The sequence below is a fragment of the Vigna angularis genome, chromosome 4 (assembly GCF_016808095.1).
Source record: "Vigna angularis cultivar LongXiaoDou No.4 chromosome 4, ASM1680809v1, whole genome shotgun sequence".
NCBI lineage: Eukaryota > Viridiplantae > Streptophyta > Magnoliopsida > Fabales > Fabaceae > Vigna > Vigna angularis.
The window spans coordinates 34,707,433-34,728,591 of NC_068973.1; the positions used below are offsets into that span (position 1 = coordinate 34,707,433).

A 21,159-nucleotide genomic window follows, 5' to 3' on the forward strand; every position below is an offset into this window, starting at 1 on the left:
TTCTGCAGAATTATGGTTACTGTGTCGAGTGAATTGTGAGAAAGTGGAGTAGTGAAAAGAGGGAATTTGTATCAAGAGTGGTTTCAGTCTGTAAGGATAATCTAGGTAAGTTGTTTAGGGCCTATTAAAACCCTTAAGTCCTTATAAAATGTGTAAAAAGTAGGAAAACAAATTTTGAGTCATTGAGTTGTTGGTTATGCAGAATTTGGAGTGAAATCTAGTAGGGGACTCTTTGGAATGATGTTAGAAAGATTTAGGCACTCTTGGATAGCTGTAAATGTGTATATGATTCGTGTCTGGGGAATTAGAAGTTGGGATAAATGTTTAGTTTTGGTAAAGTCAAGCTTGTTCATCCTTCTGCAGAAGTTCTGCAGAATTATGCAGAGTTGAGCACGCATTGTTGACCGCTCGGTCATGCGTTATTGGCCGCTCGGCCATGTTCAAGTACTCGATCTTTAGCTGGGTGCGGTCTCTAGTCTTTCCAGTTCATGATCGTTCGGTCTTAGGTGGTCGGTCTCTTGGTAGTGCTAGGTTTCGTAATACGTTCGGTCTGTTATAGGTCTTAACTATTAATGACCGTTCGGTCATGTACTGTCTTGATAGTGCTCGATCATTTACCAGCACTCGGTTTCAGAAGCGCTTGGTCTTGTACTAGCAGTTATGCTAGTGTGTGCGCTTGGTCTTGTGCTAGTGATCGTTCTCGGTAGTGATCGGTCTTCTACTAGTGATCGTTCTTGATAGCGCTCGATCTCGTACTAGCGCTCGTTCTTGGTAGTGCTCGGTCTTGTACGGTACTCGGTTTGTATTGGTGTTCGGTCTTAGCTTGTATTCGGCTCATGTTTGAGCCTCACTCTTTAAATGACCATTTGGTCATATTTACATGTTAGGGGTGTTTTCCGTTCGGTTGTGTTAAAGGGTATTGGTGGTTTTACTGTTCGGTTTGACCTTACTATGAAGTATTTGGTCTCTCTTAGTGGTCGGTCCTTAATAGTGTTCGGCCACTTCTTCAATCTTATCTTTTATGGACCATTCGATCTTGTCCATTGGGAAGTGAGAAACCGTTCGGTCTCCACCATTTACAGGGCGTCCGGTCTTGTTCATAAGATTTTTTTTATCTTTTTGTTCTGTCATACTCGGAGTTTGTGTTGTTGACGTTCGGTTTGCTGCTATGAATGAATATTTGGTCTTTAAATGCTATTATGTTTGACTTTGATGGGTTGAGATAGTTGTATTGATCTACTGAGTATGAGAAATTGTATTGATATTTCAAACAAGGCATATGTTTCAAGTAATGTGGAAGAGAATTCCAAGGAGGAATGTCTCAGTGAAAAATGTATTGAAGTGGTAAATGTCTCAAGTGAAAAGTGTATCAAAGTGGTGTTATAGTATGAATATGGATAGTGAAATTCACGGAGTTCATCCTTGATGATTACCAATTCTTAAGTAGAGATGGGTAAGGCATTGTCTGAGAATGGTAGGAGGTCCTAGCCCATAGGTTCTTGGGTGAGTTATAACGGACTAACCCCTGATGACAGCTGATGGTTTTCCAGTTACTACACCACCCGAGTGCATGAACGGCCTCAAGCTACATATTCATACAATCCGGATGGTTAAGTCAGGTGTACGGTTTATGAATGAAGTATAGTGTTCATTTGTATATGCATATATGTATTTGTTTTGGTATGTTGGAGTTTTCGATTATGCATTGGTTGTACTTGTAAGAAATGTATGTATGTTTGGTTAATTAAATTACATTAGCTTATTCTTATTTTCCTGTCTTGTCATGTTGTCCGTTCGGTCGTCTAGACCTTGAAATGAGGTTTCTCATAAGCAGGTGCTGAGCGAGGAGTTTTCAATCCCTTAAAATAAAATCGCTCGGTTGATACATCTCTTGTATGACCGATTGGTCAGTTCTTATGATTTGTATTTAGAGTAGGATTTTAGTAAGTTTTAAAATTATGGTTATTTCATAACAATGGTAAGTTAATTTTATTTTCTGTTCCATTTCATTGTAAATATAAAAACTCTTAGATATAGTTTACCGCTATATTTTTTTTTGGATGTTACACGTATACAAACTCTCCTCCAACGAGGGAAGAGGTATTATCAACATTCGTAGCATCATTTCCTTTTTGTTTTTAAATTATGATTTATTTGTCGCTTCAATCGCATGAACCTTATTATAGATCAGGATATTGGCGTTCAATCCAAAGGCAGATATAGAGAACCTTGAAGAGTTGCTACAGGAAGATAATTTTCTTCTTGAATATGGAGTTAGGTAAATGATTCATGAATTCGATTCTTCTAGAGTTCGTGAATTTTGAATCGGTAATTTTGTTGTTCCGATCTGATTCGTTAATTTGTTGATTTTGAATCGTGGAAAGGAGAACAAAGACGGTTTCCAGTGTTGATTTTGAAGTTGAAGGAAAGCGATATACAGAGAGAAAGGCCTGCATCTGTTTTTCTTCACAGTTCGTACAGTGACAAAGAAGCGGTGCGTCCATTGCTTGGTACTACTTCGTCTTCTCTGCTCCACTCAATCGGTTATTTTTCTCTTGCTTTTGTTCGTACTATTCTGGTGTGTGATAATTTGATTCCATTGGATTATAGTAACTGATTTTCTTAGGCGCATGCGTGGCGATGTTAGGTAGCAATTTGGGTTGATTTTCGTTACCATGGAGAAGTGCAATCAACACAACCATCTATCTCCATGTAGTATTTGCTTTGCTATGCTATTTATTGAGCTTGTTACCGCACAGTGTTATTTATGAAAACAAAATGTTTAAATAAGAGAAAAAATTTCCATAATTTTCTCAAAAAAAAAAAAATTATCAACCAAGTCAGAGAAATAAAATATAAAAAATTGAATTACATGTCAATTCCTCATCTATTTTATTTCAAATCACGTAATCTATTGGGAGAAGGATTGAAGGAGAGGAGAAACTGGGAACGAGAGAAAAAAAAATTGGCTTACTCTTTTTAATTCTCACAGTCGATATTTTTACGTATTTCCAAAAAATACTTTTCATAACAAATATATACAAAACAATCAGATATTGTAAAAAAAAATGAAAGGTAAGATTCTATTTCCCTTTTCCCCTACTTTTAATTGAAACTCCTAGAAGCATTTCTCTTTTTCTTAAATATGGACCCTATTCTTTTGTATCTATTAGCCACTTTATACTTTTATTCATCTAATTTATCGGTATCTGTAACTCAAACTTGTTTGGAGTGCAGTTCAGTTTTAATTTTTTAACTATGCTGCTCCCCAATAGTTTACTCATCTACACATTTAAAAGTGATGGTAACAAAGTTAAATGAATTGTAAGTTTGAGGGGAGGAGCCAACTTTCATATTTGAGGAGTCATAGCAACCAAACTTTTTAATCCTCTTCATCTTATACTATAGTTGGAAGACATGTATGTGTCTGCTTATCAATGTATATTTTCTTTTAAATATATTGAAAGGATAAGGAGAATAAAGAACATGAGTGGTTTAAACCTAAAGAAAGGCGAAGAAAAAAAGTGCAGAATTAAAAGTTATATGAAGGAAAGAGAGAGGAACCAATTAAAAATTTATGGAGATATAATATACAGTTGAAGTGTATTTTAGTAATAAAAAATTGTAAACCAAGATTTTCTGGAACTTATTATTACAAGATAACTTGTTGTGCCTGATTTTTCAACAATTTTTACTCATAAATATTATTGCAGTTCCTTTTATTATGCGCGCAACTTCTTTTGAAAAAAAGAAGTAATCACTTGTTTCAGTTTTTCAGAATAAACATGAAAAACGTAAACACACGAATCACTGTTTTGAACTGTTTCTAACATAATCAACTGTTTTATAATGATTTTGTCAACAAACATATATGTAGTAACTTATGATTTATTTAAATCTCTAAAAAATAATTACTAAACAATTTTATATTAGGATTACTTCTCTTTTTATCTATAATTGGCCTGGGGGGGGATGATGTCTAGTATAATTAAATGGTAAGCAATTTTCATAAAAAAAAAGGTAAATAAGTTTTAAGAAAGTGAAAACTAAATGTAAGCATCGCCTTTATTATATTTGGTGAGCTTGTCATTTTATATAATAGTTTAATTATTTCTTTATAATAATAATAATGTAATAAATAGAAACATATAGAAGGAGAAATTAACCGAGTGTTATATATTATATGATTTTATATTTCAAAGAATAATTTCACTCTTCAAAATTTCCCTTCTGAAATATATATATATATATATATATATATATATATATATATATATATATATATATATATATATATATATATATATATATTGCAGAAATTGAAATTATTTAAGTTTTTTATTTTTGCTCATAATAGTTCGACCATTTTTAAATCTTTTATACTGAGTAACAACTCGAATTCGAAATTTTAATTCTTATATATATATATATATATATATATATATATATATATATATATATATATATATATATATATATATATATAGTTACGCTCCAAATGACTTTTTTGAACTGTAATAATTGCAGTTTAAGCATTTGAGTAGTTTTGTTTAGAAAATATCATTCCTTGATGAGGCAGACCTTTGGGATTATCCCTTGGAGATAGGCTGAGAGATCTATGATGGCATGTTTGATGTCACTCATCAATTTAGAATTCTTTGAGAGGAATGCTTGCATGGTTTACTGTTCTTTTTGAGGGCAAGATAATGTCAAATGAGTTTTATTATTATATATGTTTTACCTTTGTTTGAGTAAGACCTGGAACGGAATGTACATAATTAACGTACTCAATAGGGGTACTATTCATTCAAACATGCCAACAGTGGATAACTGAAGGTCAGCCTAGTATTTATGAATCCAACTATTTCTCCCGAACTGTTATATTCTTTAATTTATTGTTTTTAACGTACATGATTAAAAATGGTTACGTATGCAAAATTATCACTGTATACAATTTCTATCTAACTTTGTTCTTGTTTTATGATATTGTTTGTAGTTAATACTACATATTAATTTAAAATATATTTTATTAGGTGCGGGACAGAATTGCTCCTGGTTTACCTTCACAATTTGATTCACCTTATTCAATTCCAACCTTCGTACCCTGTCCTTTGCTTATTCTCAATGGTAAGATTCTATTGTATATGCTATACATTGAACATTTTCAAACCGAATCTAGCTCTATACCTGAACAATATGTAGACCTCTGATCCATCCACATTAGTCAATTTAGTTACCAGTTTTAGGTTTTGTGAATTTTTAATGCTAACATGGAATTGATCATTTGCTTGGATTTTGGGAACTATAGGTGCGAAAGATCCCCTGGAAATTCCAAGAGCAAAGGCAAACCTGGTATACAGAAAGTTTCACTGTTTAGATCATTTCAAGGTATGAACCTGTATTGTTTGGTCACTTTGGTGAGAAATTTAAACTTGCCATTGTGATCATCCGCTACTTCTTTAATAAGAATGGATTTAACAGTTGGTTGAAACCTGCAATCTTCCGACGATTTAAACGAACAAAAACGATAGAGGCAATTTCAAATTTAAAATCCATTGTAAGAAGATCCATATATTCCGAGTGTAGCCTCTTAAGTTGGATGTGATTGTGAGAACTCCAATGGTGTTTGGTTATGGTATTCGTGGAAATAAGTTTTGAAGGGAAAGACTTGTTTTGACGTGCAGAAGCTGGAATGAGATACTAAATAACGAGATTTAAAATGAAACAATCAGGTGCCTGTAGAATTAGAAACCACGTTGCTCTCGCTCAAATTTCTTGTACCACTTGTAAGGTGTAACATGATAAATTTATCTACACCAATAAAAAAATAATATATAATCTATAATTTATACATAATTTAAGTGTACATAATATATATATATATATATATATATATATATATATATATATATATATATATTTGTTATTTTTTTCTTTTGCGGTGATGTTTATATATGAATTATTGTTTCTCTTTGATGTTTATATATTAGTGAAAAATGGAATCGAGATGTTGAGACTTGGGAAAAGACACATGTGTTGTGTTGATCGTAATCTGAGTTGCGTAAAGTTATCATGTGAGATAAGTTACTACTAATATATTTCGAATGAGCATTTTCCACAAAATGATGAACACTTGCTGGAAAACTTTATTATTGTGCATGAATCACAAGGTGGATTGATGAAGAGGTTCTCATACTCAAAGTAACAGGGCAGGCAAGTTTGTGTTATATGCTAATGTTATAAAAGGTAAGTAATGGACCTGTAATTTCTTAAAAGTTTTGGAAACTCTTAATTGAGTCGCATATGCGCTTAAGTTTTGGCATAATAGTAATTGAGTTACATGTGCTATGTTTTGTTAAGTACATAAGAGGATTGCTTATTGGAAATAGATGGTTTTGAGTGATCATATAATCAGTCAAATTATTTCATTTTTTTACTTTAAACAACACTAATCCACAAATATAAAACCATTATCCAAACATTAATATTGTTAAAAACACTAAACATTAAAATTGAAAGACTAAACATTAACTAGTTAAAAACACTCTTCACAACTTAAAATATTAACATTGTTTTTCAAAAGAGTAATAGTTTAATAATACAATTATGACAACAATTTTTAATTAAAAAAATAAGATATGAATATATCTATTATTAGCTAATAAAGAAGAACTGAAAATAAAATAAATAGTTTTGTCAACATTTGACATTATAATATCTAGTACATGTAAAAAAGGGATGTCGAGAGAAGTTTTATCAAATATCAAGGTGAAACATTCGAATCTTCTAGTGAGAAAAATGAAAATCCTAAATTAAAGTATTCAACTTTAACGTTTTAATAGTAAAATTTCTATTTTTTTTAACTTAAAAATCAATATATATATATTATTATATTACTAATAGGTTTGCTAAATGAGTTTTTTTTTGTCAAACTATCATTTTCTTATGGTTTTGAGTGGGTTAGTCCTTGACTTACGCTAGGTTAAGATATTTCATATCCTATTTAAATAAATTTCTTTAAGCATGAGCTAAGAAAAATAAAATAAATAAATATTTTTAAAAATAAAATTAACTCATATATGAATGAATTTATCGTTTTTATTAGCTTCTCTAAAAGTTTACTTTTAATGTATGTGTAAGATACTTTCTACTTATAAAGAAACATTTTATTTTTCTATTTTTATAATTTTTTTTAAATCATTCAAAGAAACCTTAATTAAAATAAACTTCTTAACATATAATTAATCATGATAATTATTATTAAACATTCAAAAATAAAATATTAATTAATATAGCAATACGGTTGGTCAATAAATTAGTAAAATACGTCACAGTTGACTAAGTGCACTTGGAAGTGCTTAACACACTCAAACAAATTGACTAAATGCGTGATAAATATACTGTTTATGTTTAGTATATTAAATATAATATTTGCTTATTTTATCTTTTTACGTATTTAATAAGAAAAACTTAATGCTTTTTCTATTAGTTTTTTTACAATTATAGAAAAAGAGAAATTAATTATATTTATTTTATGATATATTTAGTATTTTAGGACTTTTTTTTGGTAGGATTTAGGAAAAGAAAAAGTTAGGAAAAAGAAAACATGGAAGAAGAAAATGTAGCTCAGCCACAACATAATTCTTTGTTTAACGACAATGACTTCATGTTCAATAAGCCTTTTCCTTAAGCAGCCAAAACATGGATGAGAGAGCAATGCATTTTGATTATCAAGTCTCATCTAAGAGTTTAAGTTGTGTCCAATGAGCTTAAAGACAAATAATGTTTCGGTAGATATTTTCGGGACCGAGACACAAATTTTTCTAACGCAAAAGATACTCTGACACTCAAGTTAAGCGCGAATTTGAAGAGCATCGGCTCTTGATTGAATATTTAGTGAAGAATTATCACTACTGAATGTTGGGTGTTATGAAGTGCGAGCGTGAGTAGATTGTGAATGAAACGTACCTGGCTTTTGACTCTATCATTGTATTTATAAGTGCTTCATAGACGGAATAATAACAAACTTACCTCAAGATTTGGTTGGTTATTGATAAACAACTTATCAATATCTTTAATTAGATATTCTTGATTATTTTATCATCTGCTGGACTATTAGCCCAATAACTTAAACGATGGCTCAATTGCGACCCAATCTTTGACTTGATTGACTGTAGCGGATGAACTAAACGGTCCTGAGTGAATGGACCAAACGGTGCCGAATGTTAACCGTTCGGTCTCCACTAAGTACGATACAAATAGCATGAAAATTGTTTATATATCTTGTCCAACAAACACAAATTCTTATTACTCTATTTAATGATCTCCCAACAATGGCTCAAAATCTTAATATAAAGCACAGAGAAAAGAGCGTTGGAACATCCATACATTGAAGATTATTTTCATGACTTCTTCCTTCGTTCCTTCATCGTCTTTTTGCTTAGATTTCATATTATCTAACACCATGACTAACTAAATTCTTGTTTTTTAGGATTAGATGTAATCATTAATTTTTTTTATTATATTTATATATAGCTATATATTTTCAATTATACAAAGGACTGTGATTCAATATAGAATATACTTAAGTTTTGCTCTGAGGGAATATTAAAGCATTTTTTTAATAATAAAAATTGGTGACAATGAAGGAAATTTTAATTTATGAGCTTATAAGACAGGAGAATGAAGTAGTAAAGTCTAGACCCAACAATACTCATTTGTATATTTTTATTTTACTAGTTGAATATAAATATATGATATAGATTTTGGAATTAGACTTCATTATCTTACTATCTTCTTTCATTAAGTTCAAAAGTAAAGATTTTCCTCTTCTTTATTCCATTAATTCTAATAATGAAAAACTATATTCAAATATCTTGTAGCAAACTCTAAATATACTTTATTGAATTACAATATCTTGTTAACTCTATAAAATAAATTATTTATTGATTATCTTATCTTAAGTCAAGAAACTTACAGAATTTTCCAACCTCACAATTTGAACTAATGTATTATTGATTAAGCCACAATAAACAATACATATAAAGATTAAACATCAATGAAGAAGAATAACATAACATTGTATATAAATAAATATAATTAAAATATACAACAGAATTTGGTGATTATATCTAATCCTAACAAAAGAGGATTTTAGGTACTTATGGAGTTGAATAGCATGAAATATAAACAAAAAGATGAAGAAATGAAGGTAGAAGTCCAGGATGGTGTCTTTAGTGGATGGATGTCCCAATCTTATCTTCTTCTGCACTTGATTCCTTTTATTTCCGTTTTATGTTCTTATATGAGATTTCAAGTTAAAAGGAGAGTATTCTACTTGAGACAAAATTCATTGGACTTGTTGGTGAGATCTATAAGCGATATTCTCATGGTCTCTACTTACAAATCTCATTTGACTATGATTAGCTCTATTTAGACCAGACTTTATATTCAAGATATGTTGCTCTTTGATTTATTATTTGACTGCGTAATTTTTTTATTTTATTTTACTTAACACAGAGTTAATTCTAACTAAGCAAGAAGCCATGTTAGATTAGTTAGTTTTGCTTTTTCTTCCAACCAAATATGAATTCAAATATATTAAGCCCATATATTTAACTATTTGACTTATTGAGTTAATTATTTGAGTTACAAATTTATGAGTGAATTATTTAAATTTGATTTATATCTGGTTAAATTATTTTAACATATGAAATAAAAGTATTAAACCTTTAGTAGAAAAAAAAAACATGTGTGTAATTTTAATATTATATTTATAATGAATTATTATTCTAATGTAATTTATTACTACATTTTAACAAAATCTGGTCATATAAAAATTAAATTAAAAATTTAAGAAGTTTTTTTATTAAATTTAACGAAAATTTATTAAGATAATATGAATGAGTTTAAAAAATTGAATTTTACTTGTGAATTCAAATTTATTTATCCGAAAGTCTACTTTATTATTTAATCCAAAAAAGTTGTTGGAAGGAAAAAAAAAAACTAATAATAGAGTATTGGGATAAGAGAGACACAATTCTGATAATTTTGACCCGTCACCCTCGACAACAAAATGTGTGGATATATATTAAGCCATAGACTAATAATAATAATAATAATCTTGAGCCTTTGATTAACCTAATATTTTTCCTTTCATCCATATTATTTGGGTCAGCTGACACATGCTCATCATCAATTTCAACATTCAATCATTACAACCCAACTGTCAAAGTCTCGTAATTATAAGAACCGTCTCCCAAACTCACTCTCAACCTAAATCCCAAACAAAAATGGCGGAAAAAGAAGCCATTGAAGAAGCTCATAGCAAGCTTCGATTCAAGCTCCTTCGAGAAATTCGTTGGAGTAATAGACGAGATTGTGAATGTATAACAATCGACTTCACTAGTTAACTTTCACAATCTCTCAACGATTCGTTTAATTGAATCTCATTCTTATTTATGATGCTTGATCAGTTCCTCCCAAGGTTCGTCATTACAGGAAAGTGGTGTCTCCTTATTATGAAAACTCTCCTCCGACGAAGGAAGAGGTACTGTGATTACTGACATTTGCAACGTCTTTTGCTTGTTTTTTTGTTTATTTCTTAATTTTCAATGTCTTGGTGGTTGAATCGGCTGAAAATTATAGATGGAGATAATGGAATCGTGTCCGAAGGTGGACAGAGAGAACCTTGAAGAGTTGCTTCAGGAGGAGAACTTCTACTTGGTTATGAACTGGAATCAAGGTAGTGAATCTGGTGATGAGGTAGGTCACTAATCAATTTCTTAGGAGTTGAATTTTGAATCGGTATTTTTGTTAATGATTTGATTTTGTGGTTCAGGAGCAATTCGCCGACGCTACTGATTATGAGGTAGGTCAGTAATTAATTCTTTTTCTTGGGAGTTCTTATTCTGATTTGATGTTTTGGTTCATTGATTTTGGATCTCAGGATGTTAAATCCAGAAGAAGGATACCATGGGTGCCGGTGTTAATTTATAAACCAAAGGAAAGCGATAACCATAAGAAAAGGCCAGCGGTTGTTTTTCTTCACGATATGAATAAAAACAAAGAGTTCTTCCGTCCATTGCTTAAGGTTGTTGCTGCTGCGCCTTATCTGTTTCCTACACCTTTTTGTATATATATACATTACTATTTTTTCTTAAATTTAAACAACTCTTTATAATAAAAGAAATATTCACATATAAAATAAATACATTATCTATGATAAAACTATTTAATTTCGTAATTACTTTTTATGAAATTTATTATATAATTTAATATTTTTTATTATTTCAATAATTATTATAATAATAATCATTTTTTTTATAGTATGTTGTTTTTCTGGTTTTAGGCGTATGCTTCGCGGGGATATATAGCCGTTGCGGTGGATGCATGTTACCATGGAGAACGTGCCATGTACACACACGCCTATAGAGATGTACGTGCTTCTCAAGAAAAAACGTATGAGTTGTGTCTATTTTTTGAAACAATAATAATAAATAAAGATTAACTATTTTAATATTTATTAAAATAAAAAGGTATTATTCTAACTTATATCAAAATTATCAAAAACTTGTTAACAAAAAATTTGACTTGAAGAATAATGGTTAGACTTTAGGAGAACTGATTTATCTATAAAAAGAGATTATTTTTATGTTTGCTGTGTTGTTCATATATAGAAAGAAATGGACTCTCTTTTGCTTACATATTAAGATGGGAAAGTTAAAAAGAAGTTATATATATAAGTAAAGAAGAATAATGCAAAATGAATATAAAAAATTTAAATGTGTCAAATAATATTTTTTAATTTAAAACTAACCATGTTTTCTTTTATTTGTTTTGGCGGCAACTCTACCATAAAAAAATAAAATATTCAGGCACTTACTTATGCGTGGAGTTTTGTTGACACGTCGCCATTCATATATGAACCGGTAATTTCTTATTGACTTTAATGATTATGCACTGTTAGCATGACATTATTAAAATTATTGTTTTGTATTGGTTAGTTTGAGATTAGATAATAATTATTATATTACACTTATTAGTTTGTGATTACATCACTGAACCAAACTGCTTTATATTATAAATATAACCAATCTCTTTGTTATTTATCAATTAACATTACCATTTTGGATGTGATAAGTTAAAACCTTCAATATTAGATTAATTAAAGATTATTTGGTTGTCAATGTGATATCATCATTCTGTGACGGCTGTTCTCGAGTGAGATTTGGTCCAAAAAGTGTTTTAAGATTATGATTTGTTGGGTTAAAAAATAATGGTGTATTATTTCATGTTGTAGCAGGTTTGCGACTTGATGAGATTGGCAGATTATCTAACAGAAAGAGAGGATATAGATCCTTCTAGAATAGGAATCACCGGAATATCACTTGGAGGTTGGTTGAGAGATGTTGAAAGGAACTTGTTTGATATGGTTCATAATTTGTATATATAATTATTGGATGATGCAGGAATTCATGCATGGTTTGCTGCAGTTGCTGATACTCGCTATTCTGTGGTTGTTCCTCTGATTGCTGTTCGGGTACACTGAATGATTGAATGGAGCTTTTGTTTAGAGAATTGTGTTTCTGAAACAACGACCCGAAAACTTATGTCCTATATATTGCAGGGATTTCAATGGGCCATAGACAACGATAAATGGAAGGGTCAAGTTGATAGTATGGAGATTTTGTTTGAAGGTATGGAACACATGTTTTATGATTTCATATGAACATGTAATAAATTCTTCAAATTTTTTAAGGAAGTTTAAAACAACTCGTCATAAACATCCAATAAAATTATATGGTGAAGTGAGAAGAATGTTGTTGGATGCAGTGGGTCGTCATAATTTGTGTAAAGATCGTATGGACAAAGAAGTAGTGGAGAAGGTCAGCCGAGTTTGTTTGCAATCAATTCCAATTTCTTTCTCCAAATTAATTGCTTTATGCTTTGATTTATTGGTATAACAAAACATGATTTATTCGAATTACTTTAAAGTTGTGGAAAATGGATACTAGAAACTGATGACATAATTTAATATTTCTGATAAGGTATTTGATCATGTTTGTCCTTGTTTAACTTCGGAATTTGATGCGCCCTATTCAATTCCAGCTATAGCACCACGTCCATTGCTTATTATCAATGGTAAGACATTTTTGATTTTCATATATAAAGCAGGCATCCATCCCTATTTAATTATTTTGTGAATATTTGTAACTGAAACATTTGGTTGGGTTTTGGGAAATGTAGGTGCGGAAGATCCACAGTGTCCCGTTGCAGGCTTGGAAGTTACAAGGTCAAAGGCTATTCAGGCATACCAAGCTTTTCAGTGTGTAGATAATTTTAAGGTATTTGTTGGTCACTTTGGTGAGAAAAATATTCATTATAACAGTGACTTCCTTCATCAGAATGATTGGTAGCTTTTACATGCAGTTTATTGCAGAACCTGGAGTTGGACACCAATTAACCACATTTCAACTCAAGGAATCAGCTGATTGGTTTGATAGGTTTTTAAACCCTTAGTTCACGTCTTCGCATATTGGAAACGAAGTTAGCTTTTTAAAGAAGCCTTAGCTAGTGTCCCCATATGTCCATTGTCTTTTTTAGATTATTGGGTCTCATGACATCTATCATAGATAATGGTATACACCTTGAAAACGAACACTTGTGTAATCTCTAAATGTAGGACGTCTATCTATGTACGATGTTATCAAAATTATATAATAATAAAATAATGTCTTTTAAATTTAACACTTTATTGATATTTAATGTACGAGTGTTGTATGCATGTTAATGTTTAATATGTATTGAACACATAGATACACCATATAAGAAGTGTATTAAAAAACTTTACGGCAAATCAAAATATTTTTTTCTAATAGAATATTTATTCTAGTTCAACGTAAAATATTGAGTTTATTTTATTTTATTTTTATTTTTTGAATTTTGATGTAAAATTCAAATTCGTCTATATTTGAAAATTTAGTATATGTTAACTTTTAAACTTAAAAAATAATGAATAATTTTTTTTATATGTCAAACGTATTTTATATGTCTCTTAATGATTCCGGATAAATTAGATAAACTAGAATTGTTATGGTTTCAATTAATGTATAAGTAACGTATACGGAATAAAGGTTTTGTGTTTGAAGATAAAATGATAAAATATATTAATTTTGAGAAATGATAATAATAATTAAAATCATATGTAATATAAACAAATAGAAAGTACAACATAGGATATAATTAGTTAAAAATTGAAATCCTTAAAATGTTGACCTATTTTATTTTAGTATAGTATATCTTAGTACTTTATTTATTTTGTTATTTATTAGTTTATATTACTAAATTTAATATTATATGTAAAATATTAATGAAAATGGTTAAATTTTTAGTGTACGATATCAATTTATAATATTACTTTTTATCTTAATTATATTAGTTAATATTTTTTATTTAGACGTTAAACTAGTTATAATTGTTTTTACTGGTCAAGTATGCAATTGTAAGATAATTTAGCTCTTCACTTTATTCTCTACAATTTGTCTGTGGTTGTTTTAGTCAGTTTAATAATACAAGTCTCTTATTAATTACCATAATTAATTCAAATAACTTTATAAATGAGTTCCAAACATAAAAATAATAGTTGGACTACTATTTCAGTGATTGTGAACTGATAATTAGACTCGAAGAATAATGGTTATTAAGATCTAGGAGAACTAATTTGTGTACAAAAAATATTGTTTTTATTCAAATTAACATTACGGCTTTGGATGTGATAAGTTGAAACCTCCAAATTTTATACAATCATCCGCAACCATGTTTGTTAATTTTTATTCAATGATTTACTTTCTATTTTAATTTAATATTTTATTATTATTTGAAGACGTTAAATGGATGTAATACAGAATTCGGGTTGTCAAAATATTTTTCCCATTTAGTTAAGAACTTTATTAATATAGATGTAGTTCTAACTTAATTTTAAAAAAACTTACTTACATGGTGAAATTTGCATTGTTTTTTTCTCTTATTAGATCATATATTTTTTGATAATCCGATTAAGAAATCATATTTTGAATACACCTTGTTAAAATATGTCAACTACAAGTTTCTTCTTATATCATCTCCGACTTTCCAAATTGTAAAAAACACTTTTTGGAAAGCTTATATTCTCAAATGAATGAAAGACGGTTGATACTAAGAATGTGGGTATGAGAACTCAGTTAGTTGGAGATTCTATTTGGGTATGTTTGGAAATATGTTTTGAAAGGACAGAAAGAGAAATGTTTTAGTTTTGTAGCAATGGCTGATAGTTAATAATTCACTTAGACATTTTTCATTGTTCGAATTAAGTACTCACGAATTTATTTTTTTATATCACTTTAATAAATCAATAAAAATATTTTATATGTATATAAATTTAGGTTCATATTTTGTTTTATTTAATGTGAAATTTTATTTGTATCCTAATACGAAGATTCACACCAATTAACAAGATTTCAACTGAAGGAATCATCTGATTATTGGTTTGACAGGTTTTTAAAGCCTTAGCTAGTGGCATCAGACGTGTTCATAAATTATAAATTAGCTTGCTATGGCTCATTGTCTCATTCAATTCTCTTTTTGTGATTGTATCTGCCATGATATGAACAAACCAAAATGTTTTTTCCATATCAAATCTATCTTCCTAGTTCAAGATAATGCTAATAACAAAATGTTACAGCACCTACGTTAGATATATCTCCAAAGAGAAATGGTTCTTATTTGTTCTACATACTCCATTTTGTTAGAAAAAACTATCTCTGCTTGTGATTCACAGTAAATGTTGAATCAGACTGATTATGGTTTCAACCAATTTTCTAAGATTGGTACTTTTAATTTTAAATTTGTTATAAGTGTCATTTTTCTTAATCACTGTCCCTCTTTAAAATGGAAATTGGAAAATACTCATTAAAATACAATTTAAATTAAGATAATTAGATTTTTTTAGAGACTTAAATAAGTAATTTTTTTTATGTGATATAAATAAGGTAATTTTGTATATATTATTTTTACTTTTATAGCCAATAGTTTAATTTAATATTGTACTTTTATTAAAAAAACATATTTTACTTAAAACTTATAAATTATTTTTATATCTTAATTTTCAATATCAAAATATTAAATCGTTATGAAATGAGTTTTTATCTATAAGGAATAATTTTTTTATGTCTAAAGATAAAAATGATAAAATATACTAGTTTTTATAAATAATAATTATAATAAATTTAAACTATATGTAATATAAAAAGTAACCATTATTCTTTCTTGTCTATTCTTAAACTCATAATCCAATCAAGTTTAATCAAATGTATTTCCTAATTTTAATATGAAATTATTTTATCTTAATCGTCCTTTTTCATTTCCTATCTTTCCTATCACATTCAATAAACGAAGTTATTTCCTCTTTTTGCATGAATATAAAACCTGTAACCATGAAACTGGAAGAATAAAACCATAAATGACCATATAAACCTATTCAATTAAGTAAATATTATTAGTTACTAGCATTATGTTTTTTAATACATCCACTCTGTTACTTAAAAAAAATCACAAAAAAGGGTAAAGCAATAAGAAAAACCGCTTTTATTAAAAGAGTATTTCAAAGCCTCTACTGGTACCAATTAAAAGTGATTCCGTTGATTCAGTATAATCTAGGCGCTTTTAAAACGCTTTGGACTCAAATTTTTGCAATTGCAAGCTCGTCAGCATAGTTGAGAATCAAACTATGGAATGCAAGTTCAAAATGAGGCTATTTAAAACTAAAGTATTTAAGGTATTATTGGAATATATTTGAGCTCAATTCCAGCATGAATCCAGATATACGGAGTAACGGATACAATCTGTACAAGTCACTACTACTACTACTTTAACACACATCATCAACACAATCAATATCGTGTCTTAAAATGTATACATTTCAAACAAATGAATATTATACCAAAGAACTGCTGTATCTATTGTTAACTTGTTAAACAAGTTATACAAAATCATTCAGCCTTTCTTTGGCATTGCTGCAAGTCTTGTGTACATTCTTGCCATGGATTGGTAGCCTCTAACATCGCCTGAACGCAGAAGATTGCCTGTAACAACAAACAAAATAAGTGGCAGAAAAAAATATCTCCTTTCATCCTGGTCAACATTATTACAAGTTTTTCATCCTCACCTTTGTTAACGTATTAGATGGAAAAAAAAACATCAGGGCATAGTTTTGGACTGAGCTGACACCTTAAGGATTTGAAGTTCTTTAGTTTTCCATCAATATCTCAATAAATCCTTGAATTTCCCAGCAAATACCAAAGTGCTCTTGTAGATAGTTTTTAATCAACAACAAAAGTCAAGTGATATACATGTGAATTCATACATCACGAGCAATTAAAGACAACAAATGAAACATCAGATTCTAGTGCACCAACTTCCCATCCATTCTCTCAAGCACAATTGAATGTGCTTTCGCATTTTTTCAACCCTCAAATATAATTTAATTAGATCCCATGATCAAGGCCAAGTACACTACAACAGAGTATCAAATGAATTCGAGTTTCTTTCTTGCAGTTTTTCTAGTCAGTTGGGGGAAAGAGATAGGACAAAAAAACTCTTGATCCACACAAGAGACAAATGAGAAAACAATAGAGAGGAGAAAGTTTGTCAACCTGAATCACAATTCAGTGGGCTGTCAGGTTCTGGATGGGCCATCAAAGCAATTATAGCCCTACAGACAGATTGAAGGGTCCAAGCTGGGCTCCAAGCATTTTTCAAGATATCCAGACAAATCTCCCCAGTCTGGAAAATTACTAGATGTTAAACCAATTGTCATGGAGAAATGTTAAGAATATCAAATCCAATAGAAAAAAATGTATCTATTAACATATAAAGAACAGAACAAAAAGAAAAAAAAAATAATGGACAGGCAATTAAAATCAAATCAAAGGCTTTCAATTTCTAATTAGTTGTGAAACTGAAAAGGGGATAATTAATAGTATGCATTAGGTTTCTTAAACTAAGAAGGTTAGCATTATTGGTCTTTTCATCATTGGGAAGGAAACTAAACCATCTGAGACCAAGCACAAACACTCATCATTTATAAACATCACATATTTATAAACATTCACATAAGAGCACCAAACAGTGAAATGGAATAGGAGCTTCGATTTGGAATTGACATTTAGAAGTTCATCTAGAACTAGAACAACAATTCTTAAGTCCAATTCCATGGAATTCTAATATAATTAAAGCGAACATATCTCTGCCTCTAACCTCTACCCTCTAAATTACAATTCCTAAATTCATGCTCACCATTCAGCTGTGCCCGCTGTCCATGTTGCTCCAGCTACCACCCATCAATGTCGTCACCACCCCATTCCCACCAATTTCTGCCATGGCACCCCCAGTCAATCATTGTGGTTGTCATTGGCATTACTACTACTATCAAGAATTTCTACTGTCACCCCCACCACCTCTGATTGTCAAAATTGTCATAGTCATTGTTACCACCAACATCCCCCATTCCCATTGATAACTACCGCCACTCCTACCATCACTGATAACCACCGTTGCCACATCCATACCCATTATCCCTACCACCACTCCTATAGTTATTGCTACCCTCTTCACCTCCCCCATTACACTCTTACCGATAAATACCCCTAATTAAAAAGATATGACTAAAAACGGAATTCAAATTAAACATAGAATTATAATTTTAATCTCTAATTCCTTACACAATCCAAACATGGGAATTATAACTTGAAACCAACCAGAATAGCAATTATAATTCCAAACAAATCAGAATAGGAGTTGGAATTACAATTTTGAATGCAATTCCAACTCCGTTCACCAAACTAATCAATAAATAATTTTAAGTCGATGCATCACTTGGAAAACTTCAGCAACCATTCATCAGTGAAAATTGTGAAAAAATTAGGATAATGTAATTTTCCTCAGAAATCACACTCGCTAGTTCATAACAGACAGATCCATCCTACCTTAAAGTGAACATTTGGATGAAATATTTTTGTCAAAAACCGGACTTGAGGAGGCTGCAGAGGATACTGATCAGAAACAGAAAAGGAAAGCTGGAACACCCCTCCCTCGTAAGGAGTCTCAGAGGGACCCTACTTGTAAACAAAACAAACAAATGTGAGAATCATCACAAACAGGTCGTAATCAACAAAGTCCTGGTTAACACTCAGCATACCTTGACAAAAGCCGTCCATTTAAAAATGTTAGATTCATCACAGACTAGTTGAATATCAGGATCGGCAGTCTTTTCTCGCTGCACCTCATGGTACTCCTTGAACAGCCTTGCCTTCGATGCCTGCACTTAAAAAATCTCAAACATCTTATTATTGAAGAATAAACCTTAAGACAAATGCAAATGATGGCATCAAAACCAAAACCAGGTACAAACAACCCACCCAAGTGAATTCAAAACACCTAGTCCAACAGATAACCCACGCCATAAAAAAACATGTATTCACATTAATTACACATCACCATCTACTATTCACACAGATAGATTTACTCGCAACAGTTGCATCCATCACAAACTCTAACCAGACAACGAAAACAAAAACAAAAATACCAGGATAAACGAACCTGCATACTGAATTCCGCACCTTGAAACACAATTTAGCTGCAGTATTAAGAGATTGATATATTTGAATATGCGTAGTTTGAACAAATTTGAGAAAGCTTAAACAAGATTCAAGGAACAGAGTATCGTACCCGGTCTCCCGAGACTTTGATTTCGCGAGAAAGAATATAAATAATTGATGTATAGGGTTGGGAGATTTGTAGATCGGAAATGAATGAAAAAGTAAAATAGAAATCTGCAATAAGTAAACCCTAAAATAATGGACCCCACCAATAATACTATAGTCTGGAACCCATTTAGCACCCCTGTTTGTTTCCCTCAATAAGAAAAAATGGATGGCCAATTTAGTAGCAAACATGTATGAAAAATACATGCTAAGGTTTTTAGGACTATTTCATAATTATAATATAGTTTAAAGAATTGATTTAGTAATAAATCAGATATTATTATGTAATAAAGTTTTAATATTAAATTGATTTGAATTTTTTTAATATTCAGATATTAAATTAAATTCTTTCATTTTTAAACAGTACATTGATACTATATCATTAATTTAAGACTGAATTTGTTTACTTTGTGTAGTTTTTAGTTACAAAAATATAAATAATTTAACTAAATATTGACTAATTATTTATCGGACAGATTTATATAAAATTTCATAAATACAGCAGATACTTTTCTCCAATTAAATTTAAAAATTTTGTTTTTGTAATTTGATTTTTATTATAAATATTAAATTTAATTAAGTTTAAATTTCTCATAAATTTATATGTTTTAATTAAGTTTTTATTAAAAATATTTGTTTTACTGTTTACTTAAAACTTTTATATATTTTCAAGTGAGTTTATACTATTTGATTTTTTTTTTCACTTGAAGTAAAGTAGTGCATCTTATTTTGCAAGGTTAGTGTTTATTGTCTAGACATGGAAAATAAAAATGAATTGACTAAGTTTTAAGGTTTTAAGTTTTTTATAAATTTGAGAACACCACCATCAATTAAGATGAAGTGACTGTATTATTTTTGCAATTTCAAAAACAACACCACATATTTAAACAATAAAAAAAAAGTTGCAAAATTCTAGTTATCTTTATAACAATAACAACATTGTTTTATTTTATAAAGTAAATGGTAAAATAAAAATTAAAACAATGTAATTAATATAATTATGGTTTGATAATTTCACTTTTTATTCAATTGTTTAAGTTTTATAGTGTTTTGTTTAATAATATAAAATCAACTTGTCTCGTCATATTAACTAATTATAAAAACTCAATTGAAAAATATAAAAAATTATTATAATTAATAGAATGAAACTTTTGTAATAGAAACTTTAAAATAAAAATAATAAAATTTATAAAAAAAATAAAATAGAAACTTAATTAAAATTCAATTAAATCATTATTTTATTAAACTTAATTAAAAATAATTAAAATTCAATTAAATCATTATTTTATTTTCCATGTAGAGATGTATACAATGTTAATGTAAAATAATAGTTAGATTACACAGTCAACTACAGAAACTT

The 21,159-nt window shown here is 29.5% G+C and overlaps 2 protein-coding genes across 4 annotated transcripts; one reads left to right on the forward strand and one right to left on the reverse strand.

Moving 5' to 3' along the window:
• Positions 1-10,146: 10,146 nt before the first annotated feature.
• On the forward strand, positions 10,147-13,749 carry LOC108318770 (uncharacterized). 2 transcript variants are annotated; one of them, XM_052877172.1, is made up of 14 exons: positions 10,147-10,386; positions 10,476-10,549; positions 10,648-10,764; positions 10,841-10,870; positions 10,949-11,092; positions 11,351-11,437; positions 11,877-11,930; positions 12,302-12,395; positions 12,471-12,541; positions 12,629-12,698; positions 12,835-12,887; positions 13,050-13,143; positions 13,249-13,346; positions 13,432-13,749. In XM_052877172.1, exons 1-14 carry the CDS (start codon positions 10,185-10,187, stop codon positions 13,519-13,521), a joined length of 1,278 nt encoding a protein of 425 aa, XP_052733132.1. In that variant the 5' UTR covers positions 10,147-10,184; the 3' UTR covers positions 13,522-13,749. The 2 variants fall into 2 exon arrangements, with proteins under 2 accessions (XP_052733132.1, XP_052733133.1); XM_052877173.1 differs by having other exon boundaries at positions 12,305-12,395.
• A 3,043-nt stretch (positions 13,750-16,792) lies between these two features.
• LOC108321781 (protein PEROXIN-4) lies at positions 16,793-19,935 on the reverse strand. 2 transcript variants are annotated; one of them, XR_008248450.1, is made up of 7 exons: positions 19,765-19,924; positions 19,636-19,672; positions 19,235-19,354; positions 19,023-19,151; positions 17,691-17,820; positions 17,204-17,343; positions 16,793-17,120 (listed from the first exon to the last, which is right to left on the reverse strand). XR_008248450.1 is itself a non-coding variant. In XM_017553634.2 (6 exons), exons 2-6 carry the CDS (start codon positions 19,639-19,641, stop codon positions 17,032-17,034), a joined length of 474 nt encoding a protein of 157 aa, XP_017409123.1. In that variant the 5' UTR covers positions 19,642-19,672; positions 19,765-19,935; the 3' UTR covers positions 16,793-17,031. The 2 variants fall into 2 exon arrangements, 1 of the variants encoding a protein (XP_017409123.1); XM_017553634.2 differs by lacking the exon at positions 17,204-17,343 and having other exon boundaries at positions 19,765-19,935.
• Positions 19,936-21,159: the final 1,224 nt, after the last annotated feature.

Coding starts and splice junctions, on each gene's coding strand:
- LOC108318770 (XM_052877172.1), top strand. CDS start 10,185: ATGCTCATCATCAATTTCAACATTCAATCATTACAACCCAACTGTCAA. Junction 10,387..10,475: donor TAATAGACGAGATTGTGAAT/GTATAACAATCG, acceptor ATGCTTGATCAG/TTCCTCCCAAGGTTCGTCAT. Junction 13,144..13,248: donor TCCATTGCTTATTATCAATG/GTAAGACATTTT, acceptor TGGGAAATGTAG/GTGCGGAAGATCCACAGTGT.
- LOC108321781 (XM_017553634.2), bottom strand. Junction 17,821..19,022: donor ATCCAAATGTTCACTTTAAG/GTAGGATGGATC, acceptor GTAATTTTCCAG/ACTGGGGAGATTTGTCTGGA. Junction 17,121..17,690: donor CCCACTGAATTGTGATTCAG/GTTGACAAACTT, acceptor TTGTTGTTACAG/GCAATCTTCTGCGTTCAGGC.